The following is a 14456-nucleotide window of genomic DNA, read 5'->3' as shown; positions in this document are numbered from 1 at the left end:
ATTTGCTTACAAGCAGGAGCTCCAGCTTTGAGTGGCGTTCCATTGTACTTTTTCTAGTAGGAGGTCTGAAATTTCAGAGCTCCAAGTTGTCTGGAACACAGCATTAGTCTCTTAATCTTGTTTCCCTGTCATTTAAAAAAAATATCATCTTGCTTGTGCAGATGACGGCTGTATCAGCTAACAAAGACACCACAAATTAGACGACAGGGCATGACGGTAAAGTTTTGAAGGTGACATGTTTAAAAGGGATTATTTCGTGGCGGAGGCTTCCCTTTTTTCCTGCGGGTGTCAGGAGATTGACAGTGAACGGAGCGTGACATAATGCATGCGCTGATTTTAAAAAGCCCTGCATTCAGGCGAAATTAAATAACCTGAAAAGTCTGACAAAAGTTAATTAAAACTTCATGTTTACTGTGATGGAAAATGCAGCTTGGAGAGTCAGTTTTCACATGACTCGCAGCGCACGAGGAGCAGAAAATGAACCCTGATATTTGCAGCTGTAATATTCCTGTATTATGTGCATATTTAATGGGTATTACTGGGTTTTAGGTGGGAGTCGGGGGCATCTTTGTGCGTGGAGTCACTTTGATCCTGACCTAAACCTCCAAATCCAACTGTTTCAAGCGCAGCACCAGTCCCTGATACCCCCCACGTCTCTCCCCCCATTAGAGCATATATCCATCATCACATCACATGTCTTCCTGCACACACACAGACAAACACACACGGAGCAGCTGTAGCTAAGTTTAGCCTCCATCAGGTCACAGTGGAATATTCAGCCGAGAGAGAAACACTGCTGGCGTTTTAACAACCATACGGGAGGATTTGACATTGTGTGGGAAAGATTAAAAACACTCTGCAGTTTCAAAAAGGCGTGAGTCTGTTTTTTTTTCTCTTTGCGAGTAGCCTGTGCGCAGAATTTTGAACTAGTGTAACTGTTCCATAAAACAAACACACCCACACCACACACACACACACACACACACTCATCTCTAAGTGTGAGCCAGCATCTACTCAGAGACCCTGATCATAACTCACTACAAAATGTACATCGAGGAGAATGCTGCAAGAACTTGTAAGTGTGCAATAAAGCGATGTTGTTTGCATATTGATGGTGTGTGCGAGTGTGTGTGTATCAGACAGACAGTGGCACACACTCACACAGTAGCTCAACATTAATCAGGCGCCTGTAAACACGCTGGACAACTTGGAGCCTCATACTGAAAACCAATCCTTGCTTTATTATGTTTCACTCTCCTGCTCCAACCACCCGCTCCGATCTGTGCATAAAATAATAGGTAACACTGTGTTTGAAGCGGTGTGCATAACACTGTCATGACCTGACATAACCCTGACATGACGCCTGTCAAAAACATGCAGGAGTCTTCATGAATATTAATGACTGTTGTCCTTGAGTGTCATTCTGTCAATTGTCATTTCCGCTGCAAAGCTGACATTAGACTACCTGACATTAACCAAGCCAAAACCTTCTTTGTTATTACATTTTGACATTAATCAAGCCAATAATGTCTTTTTTATGACAACATGACATTATCAGATTTAAAGCTTTATGTTTTAACATTACATCAAACTGGCATGTGTGGTGGGTTTTGACACAGGCCATTATAAGCGTGTCATGAATATTTTTCTTGACCTCAAGTAAAGTGGTACATTTTGGACTTGCCATAAAGATGTCGTTAAATGTTATAAGCTATAGCTGCTCTCTGACTGAACTAGCTGGCTAATGCCGGCTACAATTAACAGCAGGGTGTGGTTAGCCTTCTACTTATTAAGTACCTCTGTAAATCACCTTGGTATTGTACTCTCATCAGACTACCCTCATAAAATTTGGTGACAATATCAAATGGTACCATTTTACTTGAGGTCAAGGAAAATATTAATGACAGATTTATAAGGGTGTCAGGAGAGCAATAATGTTAATAATATTAATGTTAAAACATAAAACTAAATAGTTTGTTTAAGTCTGATAATGTCAAGTTGCCATAACAAAGGCATCTCAAACAATGTCAACTTTGCATAAAAAGTGACCAAATGAAACTAATGACAACAGTCCTAAACATTCATAAAAACTCCTTCATGGTTATGAACAGTGTCATGACATGGTTAAGTGTAATGGCAGCCTTATGCACACCCCTTCAAAAAAAGAGGTGTTACCACTCTGTTATCCGCTCTCTTAATCCCTTCCATCTCTGCATAAAAATAATAACATGACATCAATACGTGTGATTTTGAAGCAGCGCAGGTCATAATGAGGTTAAATGCCTCCCAAAAGGACACGCTGCTCACGCTCATACCAAAATACTGCGCATGCTACTAGTTTTGACACTTGTAAAATCTTTGACAGCTTGGCAAAACTTCCTCTGGTTTGATATGTGGCACCGCGCTGAATCCCGCCAAGCTGTGTCTGTGTTTCTATTCCTGTCGCCATGGCGATGAGGGCACAGATAGGTGCCGTGGCAACCGTGCCCTGGAATCTTGGTTCGCAGACTATAGCAGCTGTATTTACCAATGAGTTCATCCGCCGGGATAGACACTAAAACCCTGCCAGGCTCCCTCTCACTCTACTCTGTGTGTGTGTGTTCATCTGTCTGCTGGCCTGGTTGGTGTGTGTGTGTGTGTGTGTGTTGGATGCATGTATTTGGGTGATACTCCCTGCTGGACGCAGAGGAAAGGGCAGCAGACAAACACAAAGCCAACAAAGCCAGGACATCACAGAAAGAGACAGGAGGCTCTGGGATGTTTAAGGGCCAAAAAAGGGGGTTAGGGGGGCGGTACACAGGACATCGGGGGCAGTTGTTAACCTTTCTATCATGGTGTCACATGCTCGCCGCTGCAGACAGAGCAGGACATAAACACAGATGGAGAGACTGAGACTAAGGAGACGAACTTTACTCTTTTCTTTTCCTGCTTCTTGCATTCAGCAGCCTATTATCCTATAATCTTCCTAACATCTGACTCTTTGCTCTCTTGTCGGCTTTGTCTTTTTTGACAACACTCACTGCTGCTTTCTGCATTTAATGTTTCTTCCTCTTCCTGCTTCACTGCTCCTTAAGGCTTTTTCTTTAACTTGCCACTAATCCCCTTTTTCTTGACTTTCCTTCTCTCCTCGTCTCCTATCTTTTTTTTTTTGGATGGATAGGTACTCCGTCCTCTATAGTTCCTCTCAGAGAACCGGACTCCTCTCCGGCTTCCAGCGCCTGCGCTCTCAGAAGAAGATGTGTGATGTCGTCCTGGAGGCCGGCGGTGTGTCTTTCCCATGTCATCGCGCCCTTTTAGCGAGCTCCAGCGAGTATTTTTGGGCTCTGTTTGGAGAGACTACCACTGAGAGATTAGCTGACTCCATTAGCCTTCCGGTGCTAACGCCTGAGGGTTTAGATGCCATTCTGGACTTCCTGTACTCCGGCTGGCTCAGCGTATCATCGTCCACCCTTCCTGTCGTCTTGGAGGCAGCCCGGTACTTGCAGGTGGAGCCAGCGGTTGCGATATGCGAGCGCTTTATGACGGATGGTTTGAGCGCTGAGAATTGCTGCTGCTATGCTAACCTCGCCGAGCTTCATGCCCTTTCAGATGCACTTGAAGCTGCCAATCAAACCATCGCCATGGAGATGGCGTCATTGCTACAGGACAACAGGGATGACCTCCTCAGCCTGAACATCCAATCACTGATGGTGGTGCTCGATGCCGATGAGATACCTGGTGTCAAGGAGGTGGAGCTCATAAAGCTGGCTCTGGATTGGCTGAATGAGAACGGGCCCCTCCCTCTGCTGAAATCAAATCTTATCCTAAGTCGCTTGCGCTTCGGATTGGTCACCCCCACTGACCTCACCGATCTCAGCCACGCCCACAGAGCCATGGCCACGCCCCTCATCAGAAGTCAGCTGACTCGAGCGCTGGAGTACCACAGGGTGGGTTCAGCTCAGCCAATCAGACAGAGCAGACAGACGATGCTCCGGTCGTCGCCCAATCGTGTGCTGCTGGTGGGTGGAGGATCCAGCCCTGACTGCCCAGAACAGCAGCTGCTGGCGTTTGATCCTCGAAGCAGGAAGTTTTCATCTCTGAACGCCACAGTCCCACTGCGACTGAGGAATCACTGCGTGTGCACGGTGGGCGGTTTTCTGTTTGTGATAGGAGGTGAAGAGGTGAAAGAGGGAGACGAGGATGGGAAAAAGTCAGTTACCATGGCAACATCCAACCAGGTGTGGCGCTACGATCCTCGCTTCAACAGCTGGGAGAAAGTAGAGTCCATGCTGGAGAGGCGGGCGCAGTTCACCTGCTGCGTGGTGGAGGATGTTATCTACGCCATCGGGGGTCGGCACACACAACCAGACGCCGACACACACACATCCGTGGCGTCTGTTGAGTTTTTTGACATGGCTACTGGAGCATGGCGAAGAGGAGCGACGATGCCTCAGCCTCTTTATGGCCACGCTTCTGCTGTGCTAGACAACAACATCTATGTGTCAGGCGGTCTCCCAGGCAACCAGGACAGCAGTAACCCCGGTGATAACCAAGGCGAACATAGAGGTAGCAGCAGAGAATTCCTCCTCTGGGACCTGACAGGTAGAGCCTGGGAGAAGCGAGCGCCAATGTCCATTGGCAGGTTCAGCCACCGCCTGGCGACCATCAACGGTCACATCTACGCCTTGCTGGGAATGTACGAGCCGTTCTGCGACATCGAAAAATACGATTCACAGTCGGACCACTGGACCCGCCTGCGACCTCTCCTCATCAGCTCCTTCAACTATGGGATGGTGTCGACGCCATCAGGGAACCTGCTGGTGTTCGGAGGGAGGAGATGGAGCGACGGACAGGAGGTGATAGTGAAGAGCGTGTTGGAGTACGACACAAAGAAGGATCGCTGGAGGGAGATCTGTCAGCTGCCCAGACCTCTCACTGGGACTGAGTGCACTCTGCTGCCCCTGCCTGACTGAAGTGCACATTGTCTAAGAAAATATTAACATCAGAGAATGAAATTATTTCACTTACAGGTGCACAATAGTCTCAAAATACCAAGAACAAAGTACAGATAATGGTGGGATGCTAACATGAATTGAACTCTCACTTTTCATGTGTTTGTTATATAAACAGCAGTTAAGTTTAGGGAACTAAAACTATTGTGGGCAAGCACTATTCCTCACATCAGACAGCTCTGTGGCCTGTGTTGGGAAATGAAACTTAGTTGTCACCACCATCTCAACCTCAACATTTTCACTTTCCATCTCATAACATATTTCAAGCCGCCTCTTGTCCTGTCTCGTTATTGGAGAATAGATGTGCATCATTTCAGGATATTTAAAAAAAAAAAATTCAAATAAGATAAAATTAAATATAATTCAAATAAGTGAAATTTAAAATAGTTTGACATTTTGGAAAATACACTTTAAATGAGATTGATACTATGCTATCATGTCTGTTAAATATAAGGTAATGCCAGGAGACTGTTAGCTTTAGCATAAAGCATGCAACCTGCCATTTTCAGAATCGAGTTTTTGTATGGATTACACAAATCACATAGCCTATAAAGTGTTATTTGGTGAGCTTTACAGGTGCTTATACACAGATTTTGTTACCTCTGGACAGAGCTAGGCTTTTCCCATGTTACCTGTCTGCTAAGCTAAGCTAAGCTATTTGGCTGCATCTAATAGGAGCAGATTTACATTTTGGTAAATAAAAGTATTTGTGTTTTTAGCTGTTTGATGAGAAGATGATATCAGTATCTGTCCATTAATATGAAGCAAGTGGGTTAGCTTAGTCAACATGTTAAGCTAATTTGTGAGCTTTTGAGAGCATGTGGACAGAGCTAGCTGTTTCCTTTACCAGTCTTAATGCTAAGCTAAGTTACTCTACTACTAGGAGTAGTTTGACATTTTGGGGTTTACATTCTCTTTCTTGCCATAAGTTAGATGAGAAAATCAATATCACTCACGTTTGTGTGCTAAATACAAAGCTAACATTAGCACCAGAAGATGGTCATTGCTTAGCATAAAGCATGTGACCTCTCATAAAACCACAACATATAATGTGTTAATAGTGAGTTTTAGAGGTGTGTTCAGCAGATTTTGTTACATCTGGACAGAGCTAGGCTAGCTGTTTCCCTTACTAGTCTTTATGCTATGCTATGCTTCTCTACTATGGGAGTAGTTTAACATTTTGGGAAATAAAATTATTTGGGTTTTGGGTTAGATGAGAAGATTCATATCATTGTCATATCTTTCCATTTACCATGAAGCTAGAACCAGGTTAGCGTAATAACATAAAGCAGATAACCTTTGTGAAACCCAAACACTTTAGTTTTTGAAGATTAAACAAACAAAACAAGTTAGGCTAATTTGTGATCTTTAGAGGTGTTTGTAGATGAGGTGCCAGGGTAGCTGTTTCCCTTTGTTAACAGCCTTTATGCTAAGTTAAGCTACCAAACAACTATTTATAGAAGTAGTTCAACATTTGCACACACACACTCATTGTTTTTCTGGCCAAGACTTCAATGACAGGATCAGTACCACTCTCATGTTTGTGTGCTAAATATAACGTGTGAGCCAGAGGATGGTTAGCGCTTAGCATGTGGCCTCCTTTAAAACCACAGCACATAACATCAACCTCAAGTAAAACCCCAATCTGTTATTTGAGATGGAGGAGATAGTTAGCGCTTAGCACAAAGCATGTGACCTCCTGTAAAACCACAGCTTGTTAATTAGTGATCTTAAGAGTGTTTTTTAGCAGATTTTATTACATCTGGACAGAGCTAGGCTAGCTGTTTCCTCTGGTTACCGATATATATGCTATGCTAAGCTACTCTACTACTATTAGGAGTAGTTCAACATTTGAAAACATACACTTCTTCTTGCTGAGAGTTAGATGAGAAGATCATTACCCGCTCTCATATCTGTGTGCTAAATATGAAGCTACAACCAGACAGTTAACCTCAGAGGCGTAGGGCACCATGTCATTCTCACAGCTCAGTTTATGTAGGGATTAAACAAATATCATATAACATGCTAATTAGTAAGCCAAAGACGTGTTTGTTAGCAGACCAGTCTTTGTACTAAGCTAAGATACTCTGCTTCTTGTTAAAGGAGTAGTTCAACATTTTAGGGCTCTCATGGGACTCTCGAACTGGAGTCAGTTAGCATAAATTAGCGTAACTTCATATTTTTACTGTTCGATTTTAGTATTGATTAACCAAACATCAATCAGTGAGCTTAAGACGCATTTGTAAGCATTTTTTCCTTTTAGGCAGTGACAAGCTAAGCTAACCGTCTCATTTCTAGCTAACAGAAAGAATGACAGAGAGCGACTTGTTTAACTCTTGACTAGAAAGTGAATAAGCGTAGCTCCTAAAAGGTTGAAATTTATATAAAATCATGTCCAGACTATAGTTACAAAATTAGACAAGCTACAATAGCATTTTGTTGTATTTTTGTTGTTTTTCAAGCATCTGATTGCTCATGTGGCTCGTACTGGCTGCAAACTTCACTTTGTTGATATAGTCATTGGAAACTAATGAATGTCATAAGAATAGAATAACTTTAAAGTACTATAGGTCACCATAAGTGATAAGCAACCCCTAGAGATAAGTGAGATATATGGCGCTTTGTGACTGATATTCCTGTGACCGAATGTGGCAATGTTCTAAGAGGAGAAATAAAACAAGAGCTAAGGCGAGAGATAAAGAGGATTTTGAGAACAAGTAGAGGAGAGGTAAAGAGATTTAGTGGGAAGGAGGTAATTCCTGCACAGATGAATTTTCAGGAAGAGGCTGAGCCAGGCTGCGGAGGAGGCTATCACACATAAGAGGGAACAGAAAAGAGGTCAAAACAGGAGATAAGGTGATGAAGGTGGAGGTGGAGGAGGACATCTTTGAAATAAAGAAACAACAGAAAAGCTGAGCTGAATATTTTATAGAAGTTGTAGATAAAAGTTCCATGCATGTGACATTCCTGTTTATTGACTAGTGATAAATAATTGAAGTTTTCTATAAGATAGATGTAGAAATAGAAGCAAACCACGGATATTGAGTGACCTGTTTTCTGTCTTGTTTTCTTGTTTCATCCATTTCGATCTGCACTGACAACTGAATGGACAAAGTAGGTTAAAGCTGCAGAGTAGAAAAGCATTAGCAGGAAATCATATGCATGATTTGTGGGTGATAGCTAGGTAACCTGCTGGAGTTCATTATTCATGTGCTTGTATCTACTTCCATTTAAACCAGAATACTTCTGCTGTCTGCTCAAACATGATTTATTTAACATGTTGTATTATGTTTGAAGCTAATGTTGGATTCAAAATTAATAAAGCATTTCTGTAGTCATTCCTGTCAAGGAAAAAAAAAATGCACTCAACTTGGGTAATAATTTCAAAAGTTATACATACAGACAATTTAAATTATTAAATGTACAAATCATGTTTTTTAAACTTCTCAGTTGCCTATTATTGTCAAAACATTGTTGGAATGTAATGTATGTTTTGCAGGATTGTACAATTAAACATTCCAACTGGTAATTATCATGAAGTCATGAAAATGTATTATGAATTCTGATTATTAAAAATCTGAAAACAATCATGTATTTATTCAATTAATATTAAGAATCAATAAAACTGAATCGTAAAAGTGATTAGCTCTGCTGTGTCTTGTTACTTTATCTATATGTAAATAACGTGCATCAAGAAAACAAATTACTACACAGCGTTGTTAAATACTCGATTCTGATAAGCAGGATAATGTCCTGCATCATCCTGGCAGGATTTATTTCGCAATAATGACCTGCTCACTGTACATTATCCCTTCATATTACATGGCTTTGTTAAATACTTGATTCTGATTGGTCAATTACAGCATTCTAAGGTCTGTTACTTCTGTATAACAGACCGTTGCTATGAAGAGCAGACCGTTATGGACACAGTTCTGATCATAAACTCTGGAAGAACATTAAAACCTTTTTTAAATCATTAAAAAAAATTCAAAATTAATATTTTGTCATATTATTGATTTTCTTTTGGCACATAATCATGTAACAAGCAAGATGATGTACAGTGAGCAGATCATTATTGTGAAATAATGACAGGGTGATGCAAGAATTAAATAATGCTGACATAGTATCCCATCTTCTTCTGATTTGTGATCCGTAGCATATAACTTATTGTTTGTTGTACTACTGTATAGTAGCCAGATTTCTATGCATATGTAGCGCAAATTTTTAACAAAATTAACAGAAAATCTGCAAAAGAAAGTACAGATTTATGTGCATTTACACTGTGAAAAAAATAGTTGAGATGACTTAAAATTTCAAGGGAATGCGCTGCAATAGATTTTTGAGGCCAATTCAAACTTTTGAAGTAAACTTCAAATAGTTTTGCTGACCTATAATCTTTATTTGAGATATTTTACTTTTCTTCTTTAGATAAATTCAACAATTGGTGACAGTGAACTGAGAAACTTATTATTCTGTTTTTAACATTTACTTTCACTTCAGTGGATTCATTCTATATTTTTAATACAACGTTTTGAGTTTCTAGAATTCAAAGCTTTAAGTTAATCTAAAGAAGAAAAGTAAAATATCTCAACAAAAGATCAGTAGTTGGTAAAACTTTTTCAAAACTTAAGCATTTGATTTGGGCTCAAAACTCTATTGTAGTCCATTGCCTTGAAATTTTGAGTTTCCTCAACTTTTTCATTTTATATAATATAATATAATATAATATAATATAATATAATATAACGAGTTGGTTCACTGAGATAAATAGCTAGTGGTGCTAATTCTATAGTCAGGTGCCATTACAGTACATCAATAAAGAAGAAGGGGGTGAAACGAGATAATAAAATTAAAAGAGCTCCATTCCAACCTCAAATGTTGTTTGTCTCCCACTATATTTTCTCTTCGGTGGACATTAATGTCATAATTTATTCAGTGAATCTGTTTTTCCTTGCACTTTGCATTTTCTTTATACTGATACACCATACTTCGTCTGCCACAGGCCCGTGTCAGTCGTGGTTGTTATAGCAACAGAAGACCCAACCGAAACGGGCTGCTGGTGTCATATCAGTCCTGCTGCAGCAGAGTTGCAGAAGAGTTTTTGCTCAGCTGTGTTTGCAGCGCTGAGGGAAACGGGCAGGGATTAGGATTGGTCAGTTGGGAGGATCTGTGTTGGTTTGTTATGGACTCTGTGTGTGTGTGTCTCCCCTGTTGACAGAGACGGTGCGGCAGCTGTTACCGGTGCTCATCATCACCATCACATCCCGTCTGCCTCGGAACGAAGACAAACCACAAAAACACCTTCATCCAAATGACCACACTTTATTGATCCAGCCTCTTCATCTCCCGACAGAACACGCAGAATGATAAATAAATACTGTTATTTTACCATAATTTATAGATTGAACATTAAACAATCTTTACTCAACTGTCCAAAAAAACCTGACAGAATTAGAGAACATTATCCAAGACACTTAGTTTGCACTCTATAAAGAGAGATCTACTGTATCTAGAGATTCAAACACAAAAACAAAAAAGTAATATTGTGTTTATCTACAACAAAGACATGCTACTACAACCAACCACGGGCAGCAGCATAAAGAGCATTCAAACTGTGTTTATTTATTGTTTGTTGTTTATTGGTGTGTGTGCATGTCTGTGAGTGTTTGTGTGTACGATTGCTTTCATAATTTTGTGCAGTGTCAGAGTATTAAGTCATTTGCCAGCAGCGTACAAATAACAAACTAATATATTTTTATTAGATCCATATTTCAATCCTTATGCAAATATGTCCTCATATTCTCTATGTGGCATGCAGGATACAGAGAGCCTCTGAGGAAAAATCCACCCCGAGAAACTTTTACACCGTTATTAAAAATATAATTAATTCATGATGTTTGGGAAGTTTCAGGAGTTATTTTGTGATTTTCTACTTAAATGTGAAATGTTTTTTTCTATGGGTTTACTGGATATTTTTCAATGGCAACCAGAATTCATGAACTCCACCGACTGGTTGATTCATATACTTGTAGTTGCCATGGTGACTGAGTGTGGATGCCCATTAATGCTGCTGCAAAACGAAGGAGAAAAGGAAATGGGTCCAGAAGCATGTTCAATCCATAACACGTTCTCAGTAGGATTGTTCTGATAGCAGTACTGGAAATGCCTAAAATGCTGGATTGGGGTATCGGTGAGTATATCAAATATCACTTAATTTATTACCCATATAATCCATATCACATCCATTCAGAGTCAGTAGAATATAGGTGATTAAAATGATCATTTTAATGCATTCCTATAAGATCAGCACTTGGTATCGGCCAAATACGCAAAGTTTAGGTATTGGAAAGGAAAAAAATTGTACCAGAACATCTCTACTTGTTAACCAACTTCTTTTAGAATTAAATAATTTAATTAAATCTGTATATCAAGCAAACATCAGGTTAAGGTTTCTTCTTATGACAGCCACAGGGGTAAATTTGGAGAATTTTACTCCGGTTGCCACTTTGTTAAAGGACAGATTAGGTTAGGTGGCACTAAAATGGTCTTCTGAAGTAAGTATGAGGCTTCTGCACTGTAAAAAAAAAAATAGTTGTGACAACCTAAAATTTCAAGGCAATGCACTACGATAGATTTTTGAGTTTTGAGCCCAAATCAGTCGCTAAAAACTTTTGCAGACCTGTAATTTTTAGTTCATATAATTTACTTTTCTTTGTTAGACAACACCAAATCTTTGACTTTTAGAAGCTAAAAACAAATCATTTACTTTCACTGCAATTAATTAATTCAGTATTTTTAATACAATGTTTTGAGTTTCTAAAATTCAAAGCTTTAAGTTTATCTAAAGAAGAAAAGTAAAAATATCTCAACAAAAGATCAGAAGTTGGTAAAACTTTTTCAAAAATCAAAAATTTATTGCAGTCCATTGCCTTGAAATTTTGAGTTTTTATAGTGTGAAGTCTGAGTTAGACGAGTCAGTGGATATTTTTTTAGTCTGTTCAGTATTGAAGTGTATGTCTAATTTTTCACACAGAACAGGGACTGTAGAATTTGTCTCTTACAGTGAAATTACCTTGAGAAAGTGTCTCTGAGCAGCTGTTACTGACGGGAGTAACTCTTTCAAAGTACACGTGGGCATTTCACTATTTTTACAAGACAGACTTGAAAGAATGTGAACCTTTTCTTTACGTAACATCATGGAACTGTGGAATGTAATCAAGGATATTAAAGTGTTGTTATGTAGATATTAGAGGACTTGTTTAAAGTAGTATTTAAGTGTATTATAATATTCAACTGAAGATGTTTCGTGTTTCTGTCAAAGTGATTTAAATCAGATATTTAGTTAATTAATGAATCTGATATCAAATGTAAAATTAAGTTTAGTGGTATCAACAATTATACTGCAGACAAGTTTTACAGCAACATCCCTGAAGTGATACTAAAGACGAGACTGAGGCATAACAGCATGACCGGCAGGAGTTGACAGGAAACAGATCAGTTTTTAAGGTTGTTCCAATACTGATACAAGTATTGGAAATTCCTCTGATACCTACTAAAATGCTGGATCGCATATCTGTGGGTATGCAAGTCTGTGTATCGATACGACATCACATATTTTATTATCTGCAAAACGTGACCGAGCAGTGTCCCATACACCAAAGTTTTTAACCTGAGTAAGGCGCTGTCATCATGTCGGCTGTGTGGAGTTATTTTAAGCTCAATTTAGGCAATTTATTTAAATTTTTGAATGTTTAAATGGTGTTATTATCCTTCAAAAATGCTGCTTAAAGTTCTCTGTGTGAACAGGTCAAAAAATGCAGCAGTATTGCATAAGTGAGTCATGTTGTTAGCTGTGTATTTCTTACTTCATGGGAGTAGAGTGTTTCACAGTTTGAAGATGGCTAGGTTAAGCAAAGTGCAACCATGCAAATGTATTATTTAGAGGGGAAAGAGGTCAGATTGGTAATGTATCGGCAGATAATCAAGGTTACAGTATTCGTACTGGACATCAAAAAGCGGTATTACGCCATTTTGTGCAAGAGTAACAAAAAAAGTGGCCTCACTAGCTGTTTGAAAAGCGCGTAAAAGTGTTTTTAGGGTGGACTTTTCCTTTAAACGGGTCGTATTCCAGGAGTGTGCATGCTTCAGGTCCAGCCCAGCACAGTACGTAATAATTCTACCAAACCAGCACAAACAAAAGTCTCTAAAACTAGATAGAAAGTGAGACTAGTGGATTTAAAAAAGAGCTGTGCTAATTGTTGTCTGCTGTAACACCCACTGTACAGAAAATATCATCATAGACAGCAAGTATAAGGCTTGATAGAATACAATGTAGATGTCACTCTATGAGACTGTCTATGAGACGCTGTGCAGTCAGTATAAACATGGCACGACAAGCAGGATGAAATACTGATAATGGCAGCTCATGATGATACTATTCTGAGATCTCTGTCCATGTCAGGAGGAGCAAACTGATGTCCAAAGGTTAAGTTGTTGTTGCTTCTTTATATGGCGTTTTCCAAGAGCACAAAAGCGAGCGTGTAATACTTAAGGATCAGTTTATCGTCCGCCCCCGAGCCAGCTGGAGTGGCATAACCAATCAGCTCGTAGATTGATGAGACATGAGGGCCACGCGGGCGTCTCCTCGGAAAGCTGTCATGTTGCGCTTGTACACTGCGGCTGCTGAAAGCGTATCGGGATGTCAAGTTGTCCCTACTCTCTTCCTCTCGTCTCCGTCCCTGATCGCGACCCTGATGCATCGAAACGTCCGCTGCAGTCTGTCCAACTTTCCAGAATCAGGACTGTGAGCGTGTGTGTGTGTATGTGTGTGTGAGTGTGTGCGGGGTGTGTTACACTCGTCAGACGTGGGTCTCGATGTAGGAGTGCGTGTGAGAGAGCGAGGGTGTGAGGGGCGGGCCGGGGTCGGATTCAGCGGTCGAGTCTGGCTCCTGAGAGAACAGCTCCTGATAGGCTCTTTTCCACTCCTGGAACTCTGCCGACGACAGCTGGGGATTGGCCAGCAGCCTGTCAATCAGCGCTAGCTCCCCCTCCCTGTCCTATGGGGAGGATGCAGAAACACAGGAGGAGGGGCTCTGTCACTTTTTTTTTTTTTTTTTTTAGATTTTTATCATTTGTTTTAAACCACTAAGCTTTAAAACGCAGACAAACGTGAAGCAAGACAAACACTTAATGAGATACACTAAGTTTGGGGGAGATTAAAACATTTGTTACAGACACTGAGACCATCCATCTGTTCTTGGTGAATTATTTGTGATTTTCAAACGGTGCAATAGCAACATCTCACTCAGGTATTTTATCATTTTTGATGGTGCATTATCAATATTTCTATATGCAATGGTGTAAACTGGTGAGTCTCTTACTTGTTTATATTGCACATATTGTTCTATTTTTCTACTTTTTAGTATTTTGTCCTCTTTATGTTGTTCCTATTTTTTATATTTCCTA

At 40.1% G+C, this 14456-nt stretch overlaps 2 protein-coding genes across 2 annotated transcripts in view; one reads left to right on the top strand and one right to left on the bottom strand.

Moving 5' to 3' along the window:
• The first annotated feature begins 2868 nt into the window (after positions 1-2868).
• On the top strand, positions 2869-5304 carry klhl34 (kelch-like family member 34). Its single transcript, XM_084747411.1, has one exon. It carries the CDS (start codon positions 3153-3155, stop codon positions 4950-4952), a length of 1800 nt encoding a protein of 599 aa, XP_084603537.1. The 5' UTR covers positions 2869-3152; the 3' UTR covers positions 4953-5304.
• Positions 5305-12502: 7198 nt separating this feature from the next.
• Positions 12503-14456, bottom strand: part of cnksr2a (connector enhancer of kinase suppressor of Ras 2a) — a 60437-nt gene continuing 58483 nt past the window's right edge. Inside the window, exon 24 of the mRNA XM_084710403.1 lies at positions 12503-14047. Within this exon, the coding sequence (XP_084566529.1) occupies positions 13850-14047 (198 nt within the window). The 3' untranslated portion in view covers positions 12503-13849. The remainder of the gene's footprint in view (positions 14048-14456) is intronic.

The sequence above is a fragment of the Lutjanus erythropterus genome, chromosome 21 (genome assembly GCF_056507025.1).
Source record: "Lutjanus erythropterus isolate fLutEry1 chromosome 21, fLutEry1.hap2, whole genome shotgun sequence".
Classification (NCBI taxonomy): Eukaryota; Metazoa; Chordata; class Actinopteri; order Lutjaniformes; family Lutjanidae; genus Lutjanus; species Lutjanus erythropterus.
This window is presented reverse-complemented; position numbering and strand designations above follow the sequence as displayed.